Source organism: Sinocyclocheilus rhinocerous, unplaced genomic scaffold (assembly GCF_001515625.1).
Source record: "Sinocyclocheilus rhinocerous isolate Xijiao unplaced genomic scaffold, SAMN03320098_v1.1 scaffold24, whole genome shotgun sequence".
NCBI classification, from domain to species: domain Eukaryota; kingdom Metazoa; phylum Chordata; class Actinopteri; order Cypriniformes; family Cyprinidae; genus Sinocyclocheilus; species Sinocyclocheilus rhinocerous.
In genome coordinates, this window is record NW_015647124.1 from 2,606,052 (window position 1) to 2,631,407 (window position 25,356).

The 25,356-nt window shown below is 35.5% G+C and overlaps 1 protein-coding gene across 3 annotated transcripts in view; it reads left to right on the forward strand.

Annotated features, from left to right (window-relative positions):
- The window catches only part of col1a1b (collagen, type I, alpha 1b), a 27,651-nt gene extending 2,295 nt beyond the window's left edge, over positions 1–25,356 (forward strand). Inside the window, exons 4-51 of one of the 3 annotated variants that reach the window (XM_016513380.1) lie at positions 285–311; positions 878–973; positions 1,548–1,613; positions 2,024–2,068; positions 2,240–2,293; positions 2,426–2,479; positions 2,575–2,628; positions 2,861–2,914; positions 5,345–5,398; positions 5,533–5,577; positions 5,670–5,723; positions 6,149–6,193; positions 7,780–7,833; positions 8,120–8,218; positions 8,486–8,530; positions 9,023–9,121; positions 9,740–9,793; positions 9,879–9,986; positions 10,072–10,125; positions 11,286–11,384; positions 11,467–11,520; positions 11,636–11,734; positions 12,780–12,833; positions 13,007–13,060; positions 13,178–13,231; positions 13,316–13,369; positions 13,576–13,620; positions 14,681–14,779; positions 14,868–14,975; positions 15,836–15,943; positions 16,148–16,201; positions 17,213–17,266; positions 17,361–17,468; positions 17,574–17,627; positions 18,312–18,365; positions 18,671–18,832; positions 18,942–19,049; positions 20,151–20,258; positions 20,373–20,426; positions 21,005–21,112; positions 21,669–21,722; positions 21,814–21,921; positions 22,010–22,063; positions 22,366–22,473; positions 22,569–22,845; positions 23,006–23,196; positions 24,171–24,413; positions 24,791–25,356. In XM_016513380.1, coding sequence (XP_016368866.1) covers positions 285–311; positions 878–973; positions 1,548–1,613; positions 2,024–2,068; positions 2,240–2,293; positions 2,426–2,479; positions 2,575–2,628; positions 2,861–2,914; positions 5,345–5,398; positions 5,533–5,577; positions 5,670–5,723; positions 6,149–6,193; positions 7,780–7,833; positions 8,120–8,218; positions 8,486–8,530; positions 9,023–9,121; positions 9,740–9,793; positions 9,879–9,986; positions 10,072–10,125; positions 11,286–11,384; positions 11,467–11,520; positions 11,636–11,734; positions 12,780–12,833; positions 13,007–13,060; positions 13,178–13,231; positions 13,316–13,369; positions 13,576–13,620; positions 14,681–14,779; positions 14,868–14,975; positions 15,836–15,943; positions 16,148–16,201; positions 17,213–17,266; positions 17,361–17,468; positions 17,574–17,627; positions 18,312–18,365; positions 18,671–18,832; positions 18,942–19,049; positions 20,151–20,258; positions 20,373–20,426; positions 21,005–21,112; positions 21,669–21,722; positions 21,814–21,921; positions 22,010–22,063; positions 22,366–22,473; positions 22,569–22,845; positions 23,006–23,196; positions 24,171–24,413; positions 24,791–24,937 — 4,035 coding nt within the window. In that variant the 3' untranslated portion in view covers positions 24,938–25,356. Of the gene's footprint in view, positions 1–284; positions 312–877; positions 974–1,547; positions 1,614–2,023; positions 2,069–2,239; positions 2,294–2,425; positions 2,480–2,574; positions 2,629–2,860; positions 2,915–3,547; positions 3,608–4,017; positions 4,063–4,233; positions 4,288–4,419; positions 4,474–4,568; positions 4,623–4,854; positions 4,909–5,344; positions 5,399–5,532; positions 5,578–5,669; positions 5,724–6,148; positions 6,194–7,779; positions 7,834–8,119; positions 8,219–8,485; positions 8,531–9,022; positions 9,122–9,739; positions 9,794–9,878; positions 9,987–10,071; positions 10,126–11,285; positions 11,385–11,466; positions 11,521–11,635; positions 11,735–12,779; positions 12,834–13,006; positions 13,061–13,177; positions 13,232–13,315; positions 13,370–13,575; positions 13,621–14,680; positions 14,780–14,867; positions 14,976–15,835; positions 15,944–16,147; positions 16,202–17,212; positions 17,267–17,360; positions 17,469–17,573; positions 17,628–18,311; positions 18,366–18,670; positions 18,833–18,941; positions 19,050–20,150; positions 20,259–20,372; positions 20,427–21,004; positions 21,113–21,668; positions 21,723–21,813; positions 21,922–22,009; positions 22,064–22,365; positions 22,474–22,568; positions 22,846–23,005; positions 23,197–24,170; positions 24,414–24,790 lie in introns of those variants that run through there. The other 2 variants (XM_016513378.1, XM_016513379.1) reach the window with 2 other exon arrangements.

A 25,356-nucleotide genomic window follows, 5' to 3' on the forward strand; every position in this document is an offset into this window, starting at 1 on the left:
TGTGTGTGTGTGTGTGTGTGTATATATACATGTATATGTCTGTGTGTGTGTGTGTATATGTATATACACACACGCACACACATTATTACTTCAGTGTATGTTAATGTGTGCATTATTATACATATATATATAAAAATAACTTGAGTTATTTATTAATGATTTCAATTACTTTTTTGAATACTTTTGTCACACCATATATAAATGTAGATTACACACAAAATTAATATATTTAGAACGTACACCAATGTAAAGTATCCTAATATTTCTCATTTTTCCATTTTTAGGGTCCTGTTGGTCCAAACGGAGACCCCGTGAGTACAATATTTGTTTTTGAACAAGCTGCTTATCGTTTCATTGTAATGTATTTATATTTATCTAGTTTTGTACCTACTGGGTTTGTCTAGTACAACTAAAAATTTACATTTTTATTACTAAAATTAACCAATTGCACATTCGTTTTCAAAACTGCAAAGTCTGTAGGTGACAAAAACAAAGTCTGTAGGTGACAAAAAGTTTGCGTTGATATGAAAATCTTTCACAAATGGAAATAATTAGGGCGATTTATGGGGCATTGGAGGCTTTTAACCCGCTGACTTCTAATTGTCCCGCTGACCTTTGACCTCTGTGACCTTATATGTAACATTAGAGAAGTTGCAGATTTAGGCTTTTTTGAAAAATATGGTGTCACACATATTAGACTTTCAGTCTATGACATTTGTAATACATTCTGTACCAAAGCATTGCATTTTTGCCGATTGCATTTAAATGGATCTTCATGTGTAACACGCTACAGCCGCATTGAACTAGATTTAGCGAAGGTAGTGCAGCTTTGCTGATGTGATTTTATGCCGCTCATGGATCTGCGCTATTTTGGCAGGGTCCTCCAGGGCCTCCTGGCAGAGACGGTATTCCCGGAGAGAACGGACTCCCTGGACCTCCTGGTCCTCCTGGAACCCCTGGTCTCGGTGGTGGAGTAAGCAGCACAATTTTGATCTTATAATTTTGTGAATCTGCATTTGTGGTGTCACTAAGATTAAGTTTGAGAGAATCTTGCCATGCTGGCCCATATTCAGAAACATAAATCTTTCTGTAGTCTTCATGATACGTACTGCTGCCCCATAGATTATTTCCTTTGGCATTCTACAAAAATAAAATAAAATAAATTTATTTTATTTTATTTTATTTTATTTTATTTTAGATCTAATAGAAAGTGTGTATGAAGCTTCTGTTTTTCTGTAGTTCAGTACCAGCTTAAGTGAACAGCTCCTATCATTGAGGATTGTGGGTTGCCAGGAATGAAAGCAGACTATGCACTCTATAAAAGAAAAATAGCTGTATTTTAAGGTTTTGACATAACTTACATATATGTGACATGTCGCTTAGGTGATTTCATAGCATGTGCAAAGTGTATTAGCTAAGAGTTGATTATCTTCAAATATTTCTGCATTAAAAGGAAAACTGTATTTTAGTTGTTCAGCAGTAAATGATTCAATGAAGATAAGCACAACCTCAAATCCTCACTCTTTCATTCTTGTCATCCCTTACAGTCTTTCCTTTCCCAAATGGCTTATGGCAGTGAGAAATCCAGCGGCCCTGCTCTCCCCGGTCCAGCAGTAAGACAGCTTCTCTTTTCCTACTCTTACTTCCATCTCTTTTCTGTCATGAACTCACATAGAATATACAGAAATTTATGTTGTGAAACATAAAAAGTTGTGTAATCTGGCCTAAGTGATCCCTCACTTTTACTCAGTCTTGATATTCAGCAATTTTGTGTACATCTCATGTATCATAATTCACTTTTATTATGCATTTTCCTGCATTATGTCTGTGATCCACCACACTGGATCTGTCATTCAAAAACTAGTTCAAATATTTAATGCGCTTTCATAGATTTCATGCTTTTTTACTCCGTTTGCACTTCTAAACTGCAGTAACTTGCATGATATGGTATGGAGTGCTATACTTGTTTTATACTGGTTTTTAATGTCTGTATTATTTCTTTCTTGTGTTTTCTCACTTTTAGGGCCCCATGGGTCCCCGTGGCCTCCCTGGACCTGCAGGTTCATCTGTACGTCTATTTCTAGTGTTTTACCTTATACTACAAAATGTTGTTGATTTGTTAGAACAAATAAATCAGCCTTCTTTCTAGACAGTTATTCATCATGGACTGTAAACCTCGTGTGGCTTATTATACATGCAGTATCTGATATATAACTGTGTTTATCTGTATTTTTCACAGGGCCCTCAGGGATTCACTGGCCCCCCAGGCGAGCCTGGTGAGGCTGGTGCTCCTGTGAGTATCTTCTGCTTCCTTTTAGTTTTGAGATTTAGTGTCAGTATGACACAATATGACAATATGAAAACAGTCAGAAAAACATATTTTACCAGCAGTTTGTGATTTTTCTTCTGCTGTTGTTGCTTGCAGGGTCCAATGGGTTCTCGCGGTCCTTCCGGTCCTCCTGGAAAGAATGGAGAGGATGTGAGTTTTTCAGACCGTCAGATGAGTCAAATGAAAAGAATACAGTTTTCAGCCTCTTCTTCATGCCTTCTTATCGTTCTTCTGCTCTTCCTCAGGGTGAAGCTGGCAAATCCGGTCGTCCTGGTGAGCGCGGATCCGCTGGGCCTCAGGTGCTTTTGCTCATACATGGTTTTCTCATTGATACACACAAATTACTACCAAATTGCGGACATAGTAGGCAACTTATTAAGTCTTAAACTAGAGTAAAATAAGATATGATTCTTTGATTGGAATGAAAACATTTTAAACACCACTGGGTGGAAAGAGATTCAAATAATGATATTCATTATAATATCAATATTTCATCATCATTATAATGATATTCTCTTGCTTATTTCACAGGGTGCTCGTGGGTTCCCAGGAACCCCTGGACTCCCCGGCATCAAGGGACACAGAGTAAGTATGACAGCACATAACCTTACCTTTTTACTGTATTTTTTAATTATTAAATTATTAATATTTATGTTAATATATTTTATGTGAGTGTGTATATATATATATATATATATACTGTATTTTGATATTATTTTTTAAATAATTTTATATATTTATCATTTTACATTTTAATTTTGATACGTACTGCCGCCCCATAGATTATTTCCTTTGGCATTCTACAAAAATAAAATAAAATAAATTTATTTTATTTTATTTTATTTTATTTTATTTTATTTTAGATCTAATAGAAAGTGTGTATGAAGCTTCTGTTTTTCTGTAGTTCAGTACCAGCTTAAGTGAACAGCTCCTATCATTGAGGATTGTGGGTTGCCAGGAATGAAAGCAGACTATGCACTCTATAAAAGAAAAATAGCTGTATTTTAAGGTTTTGACATAACTTACATATATGTGACATGTCGCTTAGGTGATTTCATAGCATGTGCAAAGTGTATTAGCTAAGAGTTGATTATCTTCAAATATTTCTGCATTAAAAGGAAAACTGTATTTTAGTTGTTCAGCAGTAAATGATTCAATGAAGATAAGCACAACCTCAAATCCTCACTCTTTCATTCTTGTCATCCCTTACAGTCTTTCCTTTCCCAAATGGCTTATGGCAGTGAGAAATCCAGCGGCCCTGCTCTCCCCGGTCCAGCAGTAAGACAGCTTCTCTTTTCCTACTCTTACTTCCATCTCTTTTCTGTCATGAACTCACATAGAATATACAGAAATTTATGTTGTGAAACATAAAAAGTTGTGTAATCTGGCCTAAGTGATCCCTCACTTTTACTCAGTCTTGATATTCAGCAATTTTGTGTACATCTCATGTATCATAATTCACTTTTATTATGCATTTTCCTGCATTATGTCTGTGATCCACCACACTGGATCTGTCATTCAAAAACTAGTTCAAATATTTAATGCGCTTTCATAGATTTCATGCTTTTTTACTCCGTTTGCACTTCTAAACTGCAGTAACTTGCATGATATGGTATGGAGTGCTATACTTGTTTTATACTGGTTTTTAATGTCTGTATTATTTCTTTCTTGTGTTTTCTCACTTTTAGGGCCCCATGGGTCCCCGTGGCCTCCCTGGACCTGCAGGTTCATCTGTACGTCTATTTCTAGTGTTTTACCTTATACTACAAAATGTTGTTGATTTGTTAGAACAAATAAATCAGCCTTCTTTCTAGACAGTTATTCATCATGGACTGTAAACCTCGTGTGGCTTATTATACATGCAGTATCTGATATATAACTGTGTTTATCTGTATTTTTCACAGGGCCCTCAGGGATTCACTGGCCCCCCAGGCGAGCCTGGTGAGGCTGGTGCTCCTGTGAGTATCTTCTGCTTCCTTTTAGTTTTGAGATTTAGTGTCAGTATGACACAATATGACAATATGAAAACAGTCAGAAAAACATATTTTACCAGCAGTTTGTGATTTTTCTTCTGCTGTTGTTGCTTGCAGGGTCCAATGGGTTCTCGCGGTCCTTCCGGTCCTCCTGGAAAGAATGGAGAGGATGTGAGTTTTTCAGACCGTCAGATGAGTCAAATGAAAAGAATACAGTTTTCAGCCTCTTCTTCATGCCTTCTTATCGTTCTTCTGCTCTTCCTCAGGGTGAAGCTGGCAAATCCGGTCGTCCTGGTGAGCGCGGATCCGCTGGGCCTCAGGTGCTTTTGCTCATACATGGTTTTCTCATTGATACACACAAATTACTACCAAATTGCGGACATAGTAGGCAACTTATTAAGTCTTAAACTAGAGTAAAATAAGATATGATTCTTTGATTGGAATGAAAACATTTTAAACACCACTGGGTGGAAAGAGATTCAAATAATGATATTCATTATAATATCAATATTTCATCATCATTATAATGATATTCTCTTGCTTATTTCACAGGGTGCTCGTGGGTTCCCAGGAACCCCTGGACTCCCCGGCATCAAGGGACACAGAGTAAGTATGACAGCACATAACCTTACCTTTTTACTGTATTTTTTAATTATTAAATTATTAATATTTATGTTAATATATTTTATGTGAGTGTGTATATATATATATATATATATACTGTATTTTGATATTATTTTTTAAATAATTTTATATATTTATCATTTTACATTTTAATTTGTATTTCACATATCATGAATATTTATTATTAATATTGTATTGTGTTTTTCATTTGTCATTTTATCTATACAGTATATATATATATATATATATATATATAATGAAAACTTATTTTCATATTTTATTACATGTTTTTATCTATTCATTCATTAATTTTGGCCACCTATGTGTTTAATTTTGTGTGCAATACTGCTTGGACAAAATATATAGATATATTTATTCTTTAATGATGTAATGTTTTGTTTCCTGTTACCTCTTGCAGGGTTTCTCTGGTCTAGATGGAGCTAAGGGAGACACTGGACCTGCTGGACCTAAGGTTAGATTTTCATTTTCCTTTATTTTGTATGTTTTCATATATACAGCTATTGTTATTCACAGATTTTAGTCTGTGGACGCGAATGCTAATTTGACTTAGGTTCTCTATTGATTGTGTCTTCTCTCTGATCACAGGGAGAGTCTGGTGTTCCTGGTGAGAGTGGTACTCCTGGAGCCATGGTGAGTGATTCTGGATGGGATTTAAAGTCCATGCGAAGTCCATCTTCAAATTGATGTCATTCTTCTCACATTTTCCCATCTACTTCTTTCAGGGTCCTCGTGGTTTGCCCGGTGAGAGAGGTCGCCCTGGTCCTCCTGGCCCTTCTGTAAGAGTCACATCCATGCCTTGTTGTTTCTAACCCCCTACGCTGCTTCATCTTGTGGACTAGAAACTAGAAAACAATTCTCTATTTTTCATTCAGCCCCTACTGAATAATCAACGGAGACTCATTTTCCGTTTATCATTCAGCTTATACAACACAACCCAACTCTTATTGATTCACAATGAGTAAACATTTATAAATGCGAAAATGAGAATGCATCACAAACCTAAGATAGTTGAACCTAATTGAAATATGTCTGCTGCTGGCATGTACAAACGTAATAAGTGACAAAGTTCTGCAGGCATGAAGATAAAATGCTCAAATATTGTAGTCGTAGGCAAAATCCTCCTGCAGGGTTTAAGACCGTCATTCAGTGTCATCATTGGGTCATAAAGATGGGTGATTGTAATCTTTTTTGTTTTCTGCAGGGTGCCCGCGGTAATGATGGCAACACTGGCGGTGCCGGACCTCCCGTAAGTTTCCTAAGCTCAATATTCTGGTAATACACCACTTATTTATTATAACAATCTATTGCAAATTCAAGAATTTCTATTCATGTATATTGATACAAAACACAATTTGATGTTCATAGTACTCATTTTAGAGGCAAAAAATCAAGCAGTTGATTTTATTTGATTTAAAAAGTAGTTGTTTTAAAGTGTTTGTGCTGCCTTCAGATTTTGAGTTTAGTGTGTGAAGTTGTATTAAGTGAAAGTTAAATCCAGGAAACACAATTTAAGTTGTTATAGCTAATTGTGAGGATTATTTTTACAGTGTGACATTAATGATGCTTTAGTTTCTTATACTACAACATATTGCTACATAGTGTTAATTTGGTTAACGAAAAGTATGACGAAAAATGTTCGTTGACGAGCTTTTTTCCCATTACAAGACAATGACGAGACGACAATAAGCTCAATAGACTGTGACTATATCAACATGCAATATCGTTGACGATAAAAGACGAGATTAAAATGTATTTTTATTTTCATAAAAAACATTATTGCGTACTGCTTTACACGCCTCTACGACACGAGCTTTCATGTGTGCGGTTGCCAGATATCAAGATTTCAAATCAGAGCTTCTCTGTTAAAAGGATACATTTTCTTCCAGGTGTTTTGCTTATTTTTTTGCAATCTGGCAACCATATGCATGCGCTCGCTCTTCATTGAGGAAGCACCGACAAACAAGTAAGCTGAAGTTTAGTGATCTCCATGTGAGATGTTCAGCTTAAATGAAAGTGTCATTCAGCCAGTCTGTGTTGTGTCATGAGATCTCGACTATTTTGTTTGCGATTGTGGTTGCTGAATAAATGCACTTACTCAACCGCTGTTGTTTTAATAGAGGAACATTATTACAGTTTGGAATGATTGTAATTACTATTAGGAATTTTATATTAATGTTTGTTTTTGCCAGTTTTCATAATGTAGGCAGAGAAAGTGCATATCTAATTTTTTTATATTAATAATAGACTATAATCTGTAAAAAAGATGAGGTAAAATAAACCATGTGTGTGAGTCCACATTCTATTGATTGAAAGTGCAGTACCTGAAAAGTAAAAATAAATTTCTCAAATGACAACAATCTTTTCGATTATAATTTTGAGCAAAAAATATATATCAATTTTTTAGCAGTTTAACTATTATACAGCATGACGAAACATTTCTCAAATGACAACAATCTTTTCGATTATAATTTTGAGCAAAAAATATATATATATCAATTTTTTAGCAGTTTAACTATTATACAGCATGACGAAAATGTGCTGAAAAGTTTTCATTGACTAAAAGTAGACTAAAATGCTCAGACATTTAGTCGACTAAAACTTGACTAAGCAAAAATAGGACAACGTTGAATAAATATGATAATAACTAAAAAATACATTTGAAACCAAGACTAAGACTAATTTAAAAGACTAAGACTAAATTAAAAATGGCTGACAAAATTAACACTATTGCTACACATATTACAGTGTTTGATCGGAGCAGGATTGGTCTTATTCATTGTTTCCATCTATTATAATGTGTTTAATTCTCTTATTATTTTTCTCCTATATTAGGGACCCACTGGCCCTGCTGGTTCTCCTGGTTTCCCTGGTGGTGCTGGTGCTAAGGTACAAACACTTTACTATAAATTATAAATGTTTTATGGTCATGGATTGTTGCAGCTACCAACAGTTAAAAGTTAATAAAAGCAAAGCGAAAATTATTGAACATACTCGAACCTACTTTTTCCTGAAAACATGCAGACAACAGTTAATTGATTGTTTTAAACCCCCTTTGTTATGCATACAGTATACCAATATAAAATACTTTAGATCTCAATGAATTACTATAGATACCAGTTGGAGTTCCATAAATAAACTGACAAGACCCCTGTTTTCTTCTTGTCTTCTGTAGGGAGAAACTGGCCCTGCTGGAGGTCGTGGTTCAGAGGGACCTCAGGGAGCCCGTGGTGAGCCTGGTAACCCTGGACCTGCTGGTGCCTCCGGTCCTGCTGTGAGTAAATCTCAAATTACACAGCTGTTTATTTGCTGGAATGATTTTAAATGAGCTACATTTCAAAAGGAAATGCCTGTGCTTGCATAGCAGAAACAGAATAGTGGTACATTTAAAATACAGTTATAATTAGAAAAGCTGTAAATTCAAACTATATTATCTACTAAAATAGACTGTAAGACATGAAGATATTAAGATATTATAAACATTAATCATGATGAATATCATTTGCTTTAACTTTAAATCTATCTTTTTCTCATTGCACAGGGAGCTCCTGGTGCTGATGGTGCTCCTGGTGGCAAAGGATCTCCTGTAAGTATTTTTTGTGTATGTGACCCTGGACCACAAATAAGCTGAATAAATAAGCTTTCCATTGATGTATATGGTTTGTTAGGATAGGACAATATTTGGCCGAGATACAACTATTTGAAAATCTGGAATCTGAGGGTGCAAAAAAATCAAAATACTGAGAAAATCACCTTTAAAGTTGTCCAAATGAAGTTCTTAGCAATGCATATTACTAATCAAAAATTAAGTTTTAATATATTTACAGTAGTAGAACATGATCTTTACTTAATATCCTAATGATTTTTGGCATAAAAGAAAAATCTATAATTTTGACCCATACAATGTATTTTTTGGCTATTGCTACAAATATACCCCAGCGACTTAAGACTGCTTTTGTGCTCCAGGGTCACATATGTTATCTCGCACCAAATCTCTTATTAATGCTGTTGCCCTCCATTTTGGGCCAGTTTCACACACATCAGACTGATTTAATTGGTTTGCAATGATGTTTTGTAGGGTGCTGCTGGTATTGCTGGCGCTCCTGGTTTCCCAGGTGCCCGTGGACCTCCTGGACCCCTTGGCCCTTCTGGTGCTCCTGGCCCCAAAGGAAACAATGTATGTACACTGCATTGTATTATACATGCATGAAAAGTGTAGCTATATACAGTATGAGTGCTACAAGCACATAATTTTAGCAACCTTTAGTTTAATTGAAATTGAGATTATAGGAGGTGTGACTTAGATGTGATAAAGATCTGATGTAATTAAAAAAATAATACTCTCTGTGCCCTTAAGCAAGGCACTTAACCTCTTTCCTGTCTTACAAAAGTACTTTAAAGGGATAGATCAATCAAAAATTTAAATCCAGTCGTTATTCACTCACCCTGTGAACCTTAAAACACACACACACACACACACAGAAATATATTTTGAAGAATGTTGGTAACCAAACAGTTTCCGTTCCAATTGATTTCCATTGATATGGGCAAAAAATACAATGGAAGTGATAAATAAATGAAACTGTTAGCTTACCAACATTATTCAGAATATTTTATTTTTTGTTACATAGAAGAAAAAAATGCATACCGGTTTGGAACCACATGAGGGTTAATAAATAATGACAAGATTTTCATTTTTGGGTAAACCTATCCCTTGAAGTTGCATTGGTTATAGAAGAGTCTGAAGATTGAAGCATAATGGGCTGAGTTCAGATATTTTATGCTCTATTTCCAGGGTGATCCAGGTCTCCAAGGCAATAAGGGAGATGCCGGTCCTAAGGGAGAACCTGTACGTTTCTTTGAAGCAAAGATAATTTCCTAATATTCACAGAAACCTCCACTGTAATAGTAATAGTTGCTGTTTTCTGTCCTAGGGCCCAGTTGGACCTCAAGGTCTCGCCGGACCTGCTGGTGAGGAAGGAAAGAGAGGAGCTCGTGGTGAGCCTGGTGGTGCTGGACCTGTCGGACCCCCTGGAGGCCGTGTAGGTTTAACGTACCTGTTCATTTCGATTCAGGCATGCTTTTTTGTTTGTTTGTCTCTCATATTTAGTCTTTTTCTTTCAAAAGGGTGCCCCTGGTAACCGTGGTCTTCCTGGTACTGATGGACCTCCCGGACCTGGGGTAAGATTACTGATCCAGCACCTGACAAATCAAGGCCATACATTTTGCTAAACTGTACTCAGTCTCTGAACAGTCTAGTAAATGTTTTGTCTGGTAACTTGAAAATGTGCTTTACACTACCAGTCAAAAGTTTGGAATCATTGAGAGTGCATTCGTTTGATCAAAAATGACAGTAAAAACAGTAATATTGTGAAATATTATTTCAGTTTAAAATAACTGTTTTCTATTTGAATATGTTTTTTCAAATATAATTTATTCCTTTGATTTCAATGCTGCAATTTCAGCTGCCATTACTCCAGTCTTGATCCTTCAGAAATCACTCTAATATGCTGATTTGCTTATTTGCTGATTTCCTTATTTTAATCCATTTTGAAAACAGTTGTGCTGCTTAAGATTTTTTTGTGGAAACCATGAAACATTACCATTTAAAAGTTTGGGGTAAGCAAAATTTAAACAAAAAAAGAAGAAGAAATTAATACTTTTATTCAGCAACTATGCATTAAAGTGATTAAAGACATTTATAATCTTGCAAAATATTTCTATTTCAAATAAATACTATGCTTTTCAACTTTTTATTCAGCGAATAATGTGGATATCCTGAAAAAACATTAAGCAGCAAAATATTAAACAAAAAATATATATATAAGCAAAATATATAGAAAACAGCTATTTTAAGTTGTGATAATATTTCACAATATTACTGTTTTTACTCTATTTTTGATATATATATATATATATATTTTTAATGCAGCCTTGGTGAGCATGAGAGACTTTTTTTAAAACAATAATAAATCTTAATGGTTTCAAACATTTGACCAATAGTATATGTGGCAACTAACTGATTTAAGGTAAAAAAATAAATATTACATAAGATGTTACATTTTTAATGGGCCGGGTTTACATTGTTTTGAAGGATACAACTGGATACAAATGTTCTTCTTACAGTGTAGTTTAACCCATATATCAACATCCATCTGTTTTTATATTAAACTACAGACTAATCTGAGTGATTTCGAAGAGTTTTCGAGAGCATGGCTCTCAATCTAATCCTGACTGCTCACAGTAATGCCATTTACTACATTGAGACGGAGCTGTCCAGGGTCCTGCAGAAGATTTCTGTTGCTGAATAACTAAAGGTGGCTATTTAAATCACATTTCAGGGTGCTCCTGGTGAGCGTGGTGCTAATGGACAAATGGGAAGTCAAGGAGCCACTGGAGAGGCTGGTCGCCCAGGAGAGCCAGGATTGCCTGGATCTAAGGTGAGATATAGATTAATGGTTTGTAGAAACATATTAGTAGTGTAAAGAGGCTGTATTTTTACCTACTTGATGCCTGTTGTAGGGTATGACTGGTGCCCCTGGAAGCCCTGGACCTGATGGCAAAGCTGGACCCGCTGTAAGCTGAATATTCTTTTTAATTCACTGCTTTGTTTTTGTTTGTTTACAATATAAGACTCATATGAGATATTAAATCTCGTATTAAAGTGTGCATGAATCTCTTTAACCCATAGGGTGCACCTGGACAAGATGGCCGTCCCGGACCCCCTGGACCTTCTGGATCTCGTGGTGCACCTGGTGTGATGGGATTCCCTGGTCCAAAGGGAGCTGATGTAAGTTACTCCCAAAAATTCATGATTCCTATATTTAAATGCCTCTTTTAGCAAGTAAAATGCCAAATGTATAATTGTTAAAAAAAAGTCCAGGTTGTAATGCACATTTTTTTTTTACAAAGTAAACATAAGAATAACTTTTATGTTGTTAGTAATATTTAAGATTTACTGGACTGCAGTTTACTTAATTATCTATGCATAATTTTTTTAGAAAAATCATGTTAAATGTGAGTATCAAATGTGATCACCAGGCTTTTGAGGAAAGCTTTTTTATCTCTCAATCATCATTGTACTGCGCTTCTCTATATGTTTTGATGATAAAACCAAGCATTTAACATCATCTTACTAAGATATTTTTGGCAGCTATAGAGTGACAGTTGATATTTATATCATTTTATGTAAGCAGTCTGTTATACTGTTTTAAAGAGCTCATTGATTTACAATACAAGCAATCATAATTTAATCTTTTTGGTCATATAAATATCAGCATCTGCACCAAATTGCATATTTTTGCTCAGTTTGGGCCATATTCTTACTGCGCTTCTCTATATGTTTTGATGATAAAACCAAGCATTTAACATCATCTTACTAAGATATTTTTGGCAGCTATAGAGTGACAGTTGATATTTATATCATTTTATGTAAGCAGTCTGTTATACTGTTTTAAAGATCTCATTGATTTACAATACAAGCAATCGTAATTTAATCTTTTTGGTCAGCATCTGCACCAAATTGCATTTTTTTGCTCAGTTTGGGCCATATTCTCACTATATCATACTATACGAGCCATAAAAGCCTAATGCATCAAATATGATACTAAAAAAAAAACTTTTTGCAGACTTTGCTTTATGCAACCTTTTTTTTTTTTGTCTAAAGGTTCAATAAACTGTTACATTTTCAAAAAGATTTTTCTGACTCTTATTTGATATGTCAGGCTTTATGAGGTTCAATGTATTATTCTCTTGAAAAATAAAAAGATTACTGTATGAATATCAGATCTGTATACTATTTAATGTAATTTTTAACACGGATGTATTCCTCTTAGGGTGAGGCTGGTAAGTCTGGTGAGAGAGGTGTTGTTGGACCTCCTGGTGCTTTGGTACGTACTGATTTACACAAATGTAAAGTGATTTCTGAGATTTATGCAACCTTGAGCATTTCTTTAAACACTTGGTCTCTCAGTTAAACTCTTAAAAAAACAGTGTAACCTCCAGACAATTGCATATCTGATCAGGTGCAGTATGATGCATTGGTTTCTGTGTATTTCTATAGGGCGCTCCTGGCAAGGATGGTGATGTTGGTGCTCCTGGTTCTCCTGGACCTGCTGTACGTCTGCTTAAACATCTGAAAGTTTGATATGATTCAATTCTGCCATGGCAATGTGAACTGTTGGAACTGTTGCTGTTTCTGCTCTGATTTTTTTCCGGGTCTGCCGTCTCTTAGGGCCCAGCTGGAGAGAAGGGAGAACAGGGATCCGCCGGTTCTCCTGGATTCCAGGTATGTTTTTATCTATGTCCACATCCTCCAAATATGAGTGAATTTAAGATTAGTGGCTGATTATCATTGGTTATTCTCTTACAGGGTCTGCCAGGTACACAGGGTGCCACTGGTGAGACTGGCAAACCTGGTGACCAGGTACATGTGGTCATTGGAAATAACTGTGTTAACTCAAGGAATTATGTTTTTTCTATTATGTGTTCTGTCTACAAGTAAACAAACATATTGTAAACACAATATGACATACAGTATGTTATGTAAAATTGCCCTTACTACTTTATATTTTACAAAATCACAGTGCAGTTTTTCGTTCAGTGTTATTTATTATGTTCTCCGTTCCACAGGGTGTTCCTGGTGAAGCTGGTCCTCATGGTCCATCTGGTGCAAGAGTGAGTATCTCCTGCCTTATAAAAAAAAGCCCACAGATGTGCCACATCTCAATCAATCCTTAAAAGCCACCCAAGCTACACTGCACCCATTAAGAATAATCTTATTGTTTGTTTTTATGCTATAATGCTTATACTGCAGCAAAAAAAAAAATTCCATCAGTATCATTGTGTTGTTTTATAGTAAAAATGTCCTGGGAGCAAAATAAGCAAAATTGCATCTTAATATCTTTTTTTTGTAGAAAAAAATATATAATTCTATAAAATAGAATTATATTTTAATTTTAATATCCTTTTTTTTTCATGTTCCAAGCATAGTTATGGTCTGGTCAATATCAAGATAAAATTCTTGCAAATCTTGTTTCAATAATAAAATAATTTTTGTAGGAAAATTACAAGATCATATTAAACAATCAAATGATTGCATGATTTGTATAATTTGCAATTTTAACAAAATGAACCAAAACCCTTTTTTGGTCTTTTATCAACTTGGTCTTATTTCAAACACACCTGTCATACATTTTTTAATGCATATACTGATCAAATACATGCAAAAATCTGTATATTTTTAAGTCAAAAACTACTCAGAATTAGTTTTCCAACTAATTCAAGAGACTAAAAAAGGGGGGGTTTTGTTTATTTGTTAAAGTCATTTGTTTTTGTTTTTTTAAAGTGCAAATTACACAATTCAGGCAATAAATCGTAGAGGTTTCCTACCAAATGTACCCCATTTCTTATTCTTAACACGATTTGCAAGAATTTTATCTTGATGTTGACCTAACCATTGCTTGGAAAATGTTAAGTTAAGTTAAGTTAAATTATTAAATTAAATTAAATTAAATTAAGTTAAGTTAAGTTAAATTAAATTAAATTAAATTAAATTAAATTAAATTACATTTAATTTAATTTAATTTAATTTAAAAATCTGTAACAATATATTGATAATATTCTTTTTTTCAGTATGGTGGCTTTTCCTCTTCCTGCTTACCTTATTGCTGTACAGATTCTATTAGTCAGTTGGGATGAAATACAGCTGAATGATATTTGTAAATGTCTCACACAGGGTGACAGAGGTTTCCCAGGTGAGCGTGGTAGTACTGGACCTGCTGGCCCTACCGGATCTCGTGGAGCTCCTGGTTCTGCTGGTAATGATGGTGCTAAGGTAAGAATCCTTTCTTCGATATCATTATGACTCAAAATAGTGTGATTTGAGAAATAATCAAACTCCGTGTTTATTTATGTGTGTTTAGGGAGAGCCTGGTGCCGCTGGAGCCCCTGGTGGTGTTGGTCCCGCTGGACTGCAGGGTATGCCTGGAGAGCGTGGGTCTGGCGGCATGCCTGGAGGCAGAGGAGACAGAGTAAGACTCAGAACAATACAGAATTAGACTTGCATTTAAAGCATTGTGACTGAATAATTTCATATTCTGCCATTAAAAGTTTTTTTAACAACCTCATTTTCCAAGCAAGCATGCCCTTGTGAAAAAGATTTAGAAAAAGAGTACTTGTTACGGAGAATATATAAGCGTGAACTGAATGTAATGTTTTCAGACACTTAATTGCATGTTATTTACAATTAAGTCAAATGTATTATAGTTTAATTTATATTAAATGCAGTAAGTTGCTTTTCTGACACACTTAAGTAGGACTTAAGTACATCTTAATATGTAATTTCATAATTACTTCTATTGTCTTTATAATATGGTTAAAGTACTGCTGAATGTACTGACAAGCTTTAATGGTAAACTAAAATATACTTTAATATAATTTCTATTGAAACCTGTATGTTATGTATATAAATATATTTGTAGTTACACATTTGCAAATTAGAACATTTAAAATATATTCACTTTAAATGAAATGTTATTTCATTTTAAATAACACTACAGTTTATTATAATAACACTACTTTATTAAAAAATATATAGTATGTTTTATTTCATATAAAATATAGCATTTTACATTTGCTTAAGTATGTTAGTCAACACATCAAAATAAACGTACTTTAAGCATGACAAATGATTATTAAACTAAAATTATTATACTTTTACATTACATTTGACATTATTACAAAGTATGCTTTGTAAAAAGTGTATATGAGTATGTTAAGAAACAATTGTGAAAGTGACCTTTTGTCTTCAAGTAGTTTTTTTTTTTTTTAATGTAGTGCTGATGATGTCATATCCTGCTGTATGTTCACAACAGCTGTCGTCCCTCTTTAGGGTGATGGTGGACCCAAGGGCCCTGATGGAGCTCCTGGTAAGGATGGTCTGCGTGGAATGACTGGCCCTATTGGACCTTCTGGACCTTCTGGTGCTCCTGGTGAGAAGGTAAAAAGATCAGATAATTAGCATTGAAAGATTTTTATGCTTTATCTATAGTAAACCGTAAATATTCTCAGCTCATTTTCAGTCATCATGTTTTGAAATAAAGATGTTTTGTGAACCCTCTTTTACGTAGCATTTAATTACATTAATTACTGTTGTCACTAAACGAATTATAGTAAACCAGCTTTGTATTTGATTGTGTTTTAGGGAGAGCCTGGTGCTGTTGGACCTGCAGGATTGACTGGTACTCGTGGTTCCCCTGTAAGTTATCAGGATAATTCAGAAAACCTCATGAAACATGGACATAAAGACCAAAATGTATAATCACATTTACAAAGAAACGGCACGTTACACTGATTTAAACACGAAATTCTTTATTTTCTAGTTACATCGATTTTCAACCAGAAATTGCTAGTAAATTTCACAAATAATTACAAAGAAACAGTAAGTAACAATTTGAATTAAATGTGGAATTTTTAAGTAGAAAAACTAAAAATAGTACTTCTTGTTCAATTCATTTTCAGTCCGAAATTGCTAGTAAATCACACAAACAATTACAAAATGGCAAGTGACACTATCTGAAGTAGAAAAACTGGACATAGTATTTTCTTAAATCAATTTTCAATCAGAAATTGCGGTAACACTTTAGAATAGGGAACACTTATTCACTATTAACTACGACTTTTCCCTCAATTAATTCCTAATTGCTGCTTATTAATAGTTAGTAAGATAGTTGTTAAGTTTAGGTATTGGGTAGGGTTAGGGATGTAGAATAAGGCATTAATATGTGCTTAATTAGTACAAATAAATGGCTAATATTCTAGTAATATGCATGCTAATAAGCAACTAGTTAAGTGACCTGTTACCGAAATTGCTAGTAAATTTCACATATAATTAGAAAGAAATGCCAAATAACACTGAATAAACGTGAAATTTTGAAGTAGAAGGACTTAACACCGTATGTTCTTGTTAAATCAGTTTTCACTCAGAAAATGCTAGCTAGTACGTTTCACACATAGTTACAAAGAAATCCTCATTTGTTAGTCGCTTTGGATAAAAGTGCCTGCTAAATGACTAAATGTAAATGTAAGTAACATATTGAATTAATAGAAACATTTTGAAGTAGAAAGACTACAATAGTATTTTCAGTTTCAATCATTTTTACAGTGTGCTGTTGTTTTTTAAAATGTGTATTGAGTTGATTTGGAAGATTGCATTTGAATTATATGTAACTGATTTAATGCGAGTAAAGTCTGTCTCGTGTCTTCGCAGGGTGAGCGTGGTGAGGTCGGTCCACCTGGACCTGCTGGTTTTGCTGGACCTCCTGTGAGTTTAGCAGTCTCATCCCACATTTATCAGTCAGTTCCCATCGTGTGGTGTTTAAACCCACTGAGCTGAAGTCTCTCTATTCCTAATGCAGGGTGCCAACGGACAGCCTGGTGCTAAGGGAGAGACTGGTGACACCGGATCCAAGGGGGATGCTGGAGCTTCTGGACCTGCTGGACCCGTCGGAGCCGCTGGCCCACAGGTAAACTTATCAATAGCAGCAGTGGACATATTCTCAACTCCAATGTTCTGCTGAATTTAAATATATGAATATCCTAGACTTATTTTCTGTTGTTGTGTTTGACAGGGACCTGCTGGTGCTACTGGAGCTAAGGGTGCTCGTGGTGGTGCTGGACCTCCTGTAAGATTCAATACTATCAGTAACTTATTACAAAAAAAAGAAATTAGACACAATGCAAAGCCATATTATCTATACTTTCACTACCAGGTTGTTTGATATCAGTGTTATTTTAGTATCATCAAGATACTTTTCATTTAAGATGTTCCATTTTCATCTAAATCTTAGTTAGGTTTAGTCATTTTTGTTGTGTTTTGTCATTTTTATTAGTCTTTTTTAATTTGCCTATATAGTTTGTATAAATTTTTATTTCAGTTTTTGTTATTTTAGCGAATGAAGTTAAACTAAATAAAAATGAGAAATGCTGCTTTGGAAGCTAGCTGAAATAAAAACATATTTGGACAATTACGCCACTTAAAATGCATAATTGTCATTGCATAAAATATTTAACCTCTGCAAATTAATTGTGCAACACCTTTTATATATATATATATATATATATAATTTGAAAAATATATTTATTTCTGTTTATCCAAATTAAAGTCTGTGCTTGTAAAGCTCACACAGCTGGAGCTCATTATTTAACCCCAAACATGCTTTTTCTGTGAAATGAAAAATTTGAATTAGTCTGATATTTTGTTTTTGTAAAACACACACAGTATTTTTTTTTGTATGTAACATGTATACAACATGTACTTTCTCCAATATGATATTGCAGTGTTTCATAGTGTCTTTGTTTTTTAATAGGGTGCTACTGGTTTCCCTGGTGCTGCTGGCAGAGTCGGACCTCCAGGTTCTGCTGTAAGTAATCTACGTTCTAAAGCAGGTCCAAACCAGGATTTCCAAAACTTTGGTTTGTGAAAAATAATAATAATAATTAATTCATAAAAAAAATTATCAATTAAAATAATTATCAAAACACAAAAAAATATTAAGTGTTTTATTTGTTTACATGTCATGTGACCATTAACCAACACATGAAAACTGTGAGCATGCAACTGCATTGTTACATCATTGAAATATTAACTTAAAACTAAGGGGCTACATGAAGTCTTGTCAGGAGTCTGAACATTTAATTTCACTGCCTATCTTCTGTTTTCTCTCAGGGTGCTGCTGGACCCCCAGGCCCAACTGGTGCTGTCGGTAAAGAAGGACAAAGAGGTGCCCGTGGTGAGAGAGGACCCTCTGGTCGCCCTGGAGAGGCTGGTGCCGCTGGACCCTCAGGACCCTCTGGAGAGAAGGGTAGCGTCGGTCCCGATGGTCCTGCTGTAAGTAATCATGGCACAAACATATTTTCATCACTACAGCTACAAAATGACTTTCTGTGATTCTCAGCTGTAAATGAATATTCACTTTGCTCTGTTGTCTGGTCTTTAGGGTCCAGCTGGTTCTCCTGGACCACCTGGTGTTATTGGGTCCCGTGGTATTGTTGGTCTTTCTGGACAAAGAGGAGAGAGAGGATTCTCCGGTCTCCCTGGACCTTCTGTAAGCGTTTTATTCATATCTGTTGTTTTAAAACATTGAAATCTATGTTAAATTCAACATAAAATCAGAATTGAAACCATTTATTTTCTTAATGTGCATTCCAGATCATATTGTGCATGTGCAGGATTCATTAGTGTGTTAGGAGAAAACACATTTGTCTTCATAATGTTTCATCAAAATATTCGGCTAACATCATCAAACCCCTTTAACTTTACTCATCATTCTGATGTGAAAGGCTCAGTTTTCACACGTTGCTGACTACATTTATGCATTTCCAATCATCAAAGAGCCAACAATAACATAGCCATGCATCTTGAAAAAACAAAAAACATTTCTGCTGATTTGCAAAAAAAGGCCTAATGTAATCTAATTTGATGCCGAGTTCAAAATATGCATTTTCTTTTTTCTTTTTTCAAATTATATATATGTATCAACTTTAATGCACTTATCAAAATAAAAGTTTTGAATTTAATCAGAAAAATTATTCATTTAATTAACAATCTTACATTCTGAACATATTGGAAAAATATGTTCAAATACTCCATTTAATGTCAAAGAACTTTACATCAAAACATAATTTTTTACATCATTTTTTATTTATTATTTATTTATTCACAAAATCTGTTTTGTTGGTGTTTGGATATCGTTAAAAAAAAAAACGTCTAGATCATATTTGCATTTTCTTCTGTCATTGGCCATAATTCTAAGCTTGTAATTATGTTTAGGCATAAAATAATGTCATACAATTGAAAAATGGACTGAAAATTGAACAAATAAGTTGTAATCTGACTTAGAGGAAGACGAAATGCATATTTTGTGAGAAACTATGATGTGCTCGAGCAAAACAGACACTATTTTTGGAATCAGCCCATCAAAATTAGTGGGAAAGAAATCTTGGGTTTCATTTAGCAAATATGATGCAGGGCGATGTTATTGTAATATACAATGCCAGGTATGTTAGACAGCTATATTAGGACTGCACATGGGACATACTATTTTACTCTAAAATACATCATATTGCAGAAGTAATTTTGAATGCCATTTCATTTTGACTTCAGTTGCCATTCTTCACAATACTCATTCACCTATCCATCACCTCAGGGAGAGCCAGGAAAGCAGGGACCCTCTGGGCTTTTAGGTGAGCGTGGACCTCCTGGACCTATGGGACCTCCTGGACTGGGTGGAGCTCCTGGTGAAGCTGGACGTGAGGTGAGCAAACTTTACTGATTTTAGGAGTTTTGTTAAACCAGAATTGGCTACCAAAATGGCTACATTCAGTGCAGTATGATGGAGTCATTTTCGTTATGTCACTCGTCTCTGCAGGGTAACCCTGGACATGATGGTGCTCCTGGCCGTGATGGTCCACCTGGACCAAAGGTGAGCGCAATCACACATGTTCACTATCCAGTCAAGGCATTCTAGGGTCAAATATTTTTTTCTTAAAAAAAAAAAAAATATATATATATATATATACACAACTAAAACAGTGTTTTCCGATTAATTTTTTTAATTATTATGCATGCAGCTTATGGCCTACATTGTCTGTACATTGTACAAGTAATTTGTCTCAATGCACTTCAATGCACAAAAATACCTGCATGTAATTTCATGTGAATAGTTTATAATTCCCCCTTAACCCAGCCTTAAACCTAACCATACCCGTATCCCACCTCAATAGCAAAGAAGAAACAATGCAACATGAACACTATAAGTAAACTGTACTTATTTTTTAAAGACACCTAAATAAAGAAATCTAAATAAATCAATAAAATAAAGAAAGAAAGAAATCTAAATAAAGATTTTTAAAACTGGTGAATGGTTTAGGGTAGTATAGAGTCATTATAACCCTATCTAGGTTCATTTATTATCCCTTATGTAAAAAATGAATGCATATACTGTAAATATGTAAATGGTATATGTGAAAGTGCTTCCAGTGAAATTCCCGTTTGCTGTAGGGAGACCGTGGTGAGTCTGGCAACTCTGGTCCTCCTGGCGCCCCTGGTGCTCCTGGAGCCCCTGGCCCCTTGGGTCCTTCTGGCAAGAATGGTGATCGTGGAGAGGCTGTAAGTTTTTTTTATCTGCAAAATATTTTTTTTAAATGACCAGAATGATTCGAATCAAAAGCCTCTGTTCGCATTTTTAAATGAACAATTTAGGTTTTTATTTAGGTTTTTAAAAAACCTAAATAAACAAATAAATGTAAAACATCCATGCCAACAGGTGGCACTATATGAGTGTTGTTTTAGTATAATTTCTATACTATTATACTTTTTGTTAATATTTTGTTTTTATTTTAATTTTCAAAGTTTTAGTAACTTTGTTGTGTGTTTTTGTCTTTTTAATCATTTATGTACTGTAGTACTGAAACTAAAGTAAAATGAGAATTATTATCAACTAGCTTAAAAAAATAAGCATATTTTTAATGTTTTATTTTATTTCAAGTAATGACATTTTTTATTGTTTTAGTTTTAGTTAATGATCATTTCCCACTGTAATGTTCAAAACTGTGATTATATGATATATATATTATGCTGAATTATCTCATGCCATGAGTGTGGCCCAGTGGATGTTCACTATTGTCCTGTTTGTTTGTTTGTTTTTCCTCCCTCTTCCTTCAAGGGTCCCTCTGGTCCTGCTGGTCCTTCCGGTCCTGCTGGTGCTCGTGGTGGCCAAGTATGAATTTCACATTTTTATCAGTCTTTCAACTTCTTTTTTTTTTAGCAGTTCATCACCAGGCTGATCATTCTCATCTCTATACATACAGGGTCCAGCCGGTACACGTGGAGACAAGGGTGAGTCTGGTGAGGCTGGGGAGAGAGGCATGAAGGGACACCGTGGCTTCAGTGGAATGGCTGGAGTTCCTGGACCTCCTGTAAGTGAGCGTTATGTCACAGTTACACACTGAATCTGAATATCCAAATCTCTTCTCACACTCAAAGTGGATTCCTCAACGTTTTTAGGGATCCTCTGGTGACCAAGGACCCGCCGGACCATCTGGCGCTGCTGGACCTCGTGTAAGTAGCACACAGATTATGGATTTTATATCAAGTCTAATTTATTTGTATAGAGCTTTTCACAATACCATGAAAGACGTTTTTTTGTAGAATGTCCATGCTGCTCTTTTCCATACAGCAATAGTAGATGGTGACCAAGGACTGTCAGGCTCCAAAAAAACACCATAAAATTAGTTAGTAGTAATACTTCTGAAGCCATATGTTAAATTGGAGTGTTTTGTTCTGAAAACACAAATGAGAAATCACAGGACAAGCTTCTGCACGCATGCATTTTAATCCAAACTGTTTCCTTCTGCTAATAGGGACCTCCTGGCTCCAATGGCGTTGCTGGTAAGGATGGTATGAACGGTATGCCTGGCCCCATTGGACCTCCTGGACCCCGTGGTCGCTCTGGAGAAATGGGACCTGCTGTAAGTCTAAAATCATCACAGTTTTACTGCTAAATTATCTTTTTCAAGCTTTTTAGTGGTCTCTGTTTTAAACGTGATTTTTTTCTCTTAACTAGGGTACTCCTGGTCTTCCTGGACCTCCTGGTCCTCCTGGACCTGCAGGCATCGGTGAGCCCTTCCTTCCTATGCCCCAGGGCGAGAAGGGTCCAGATCCTCTGCGTGGAGGCTACAGAGCTGATGATGCTAGCGTTCGTGACCGCGATGCTGAGGTGGATACTACCCTAAAATCTCTGAGCCAGAAGATTGAGAACATCCGTAGCCCGGAAGGAACCCAGGCCAACCCTGCCCGCATGTGCCGTGACCTCAGGATGTGCCATCCTGATTGGAAGAGCGGTAAGCACGGACTTGGACTTTCTTTAAGCAAGAAACTTGCTGAAACTAACTTGAACTTTGAGATTTGTGCCAGTTCTCCTGCTGTAAATCAAATTTAGATATATTGTACTTAACGTGCATTTAGAAGCTCTGAAATTCACTTGAAACTGTTTCCTGCAAGGTTCCTACTGGGTGGATCCCAACCAGGGCTCTCCTCTGGATGCCATCAAGGTCTTCTGCAACATGGAGACTGGTGAGACCTGCGTCAGCCCGTCTCAGAACACCATTCCCATGAAGAACTGGTACACTAGCAAGAACATCAGAGAGAAGAAGCACGTTTGGTTCGGAGAGTCCATGCCTAATGGCTTCCAGGTACGTCAAGACCTTATAGGATGAAATGTATGAAATGAAATGAAATGAAATGTATGCATTTAGCAGACGCTTTTATCCAAAGCGACTTACAGTGCATTCGGGCTATACATTTTTTTTTACCAGTATGTGTGTTCCCTAGGACCGAACCCACAACCTTTTGCGCTGCTAACGCAATGCTCTACCACTGAGCCACAGGAACATATAGCCACAGGATATATAGAGATATAGTCTTGAGAAAAGACCAGAAGCAACATTTTTCAGCTGAGAATATATAAAATACATTACATTGTTTAAAATACATTTACATTTAAAACACTATTTAAAATACATGTTTATGTACCTATATATAGATAAAAGTTAGTTTTTTTCATGTTTATATGCACAAATAGATTTTCAGTCCAGAAACTAGTTCCAGCAAACCATAAATAATATAATATAATATAATAAACTGAAAATAAATAGTTTTAGAATGAGAATTTCATTCAAATATTAATTACTTAAAACTTTGATTAATGATCTAGAAATAGTGTAGAATTTAAAATATTTCTTTCATCTTATAAAATAGATTACATTGTTTAAAATACATTCTAAAATGCATGTTTATGTGTACATATTTAGATTTTAAAAATTCAAAAAAAAAATCTTAAAGTTTTAGGATTTTAATTTAAAAAAATGTTCTAATGACCTAGAAGTATGAATATGGCTTAATATGAAAGAAAAAAATCAGATTCTGCAATATTTCTGTCATTATATCAAATAATAACATTTTTGACTTGGATTATGTGAACTTTTGTGCAAACAGTAAAACGAAGATTTAACAATGAACAAAGATTTCCTCGTTTCCACTCAAGCACGAGATGATCTTTGTAACATAAAAATACAAAACTGAAGCATATTCGGTTGTGGTCTCGAAATATGTCCAGATTTTTGCTGATGAACACCGGTAGTAATGTTCCGTTGTGTCTTCTGTATAGTTCCAGTATGGCAGCGAGGGCTCTGATCCAGAGGATGTTAACATCCAGCTGACCTTCATGCGCCTGATGTCCAACGAGGCTTCTCAGAACATCACCTACCACTGCAAGAACAGCATCGCATACATGGAAGAGGCCACAGGCAACCTGAAGAAGGCTCTGCTCCTGCAGGGCTCCAACGACATTGAGATCAGAGCGGAGGGCAACAGCCGCTTCACATACAGAGTCAGCGAGGATGGCTGCACGGTGAGCAACACCATCTCTGAAGTTGCTTTATCATTAGCTCCCATATTTGTGTCTCTTTCCTTCCTCGTAATGTTACTTAAATAGAACTCTCGGCCAGTCCAGAATTTTGCATCACCCCGGTTCCCTCGATAAAAAGCCATTGGATTTAAAATAAGCTCTGTTACCAATACAAGTTTATAATCCTTCCACACTGTGCTCATCTTGATAATCTTCACAAGTGAACACAGTTTATTAAATGAAAACGATTAATTTCAGGACGATGGAACCGGAAGTGCTAACATGCTAATTTCTGGGTTTGGGCCTATAAAAATACATCACCGCTGCTCTATTATAACCTCATCTTGATTCATTTGTCTTTTGTTCGTTTTTCTCCACAGTCACACACTGGCACAAGGGGCAAGACAGTCATTGACTACAAGACAACGAAAACATCTCGTCTGCCAATCATTGATATCGCTCCCATGGACATTGGTGCTCCCAATCAGGAATTCGGCGTAGAAGTTGGCCCAGTCTGCTTCTTGTAAAAAGAAAAATCTGGACATGACTTTGCTGTTTTTTTTCCAGCAGTCATCTTCAAATCTTTTCTTGTTTATAAAAAAAGCCTGAACTCTTATTCGGCTGCAATCGGTCCACGTGCTTAAACCTGAATCCCTGAGGATGGTGCTTGTTGCGATTCCCATCTTGAGAAACGTTCATAAACCAAAATTGAGGACCACTACATGAGCCAGCATCACTATCATGGACACTTAGTGAGAATCCTTTGCGTCAGCTGACAACAAGAAACTAATATATACTTGTAAAACGCCCCGCCCCCTGGAGTCCAAAGAAATACTACCACCTGGTGACTTTTTGTGCCGTTTTTTGACCACTGCAAAAGGACAATGAAAAACAAGCAAATGCTAATGTACCATTCTCTGGTGTTGAATAAATATGACAAACGACA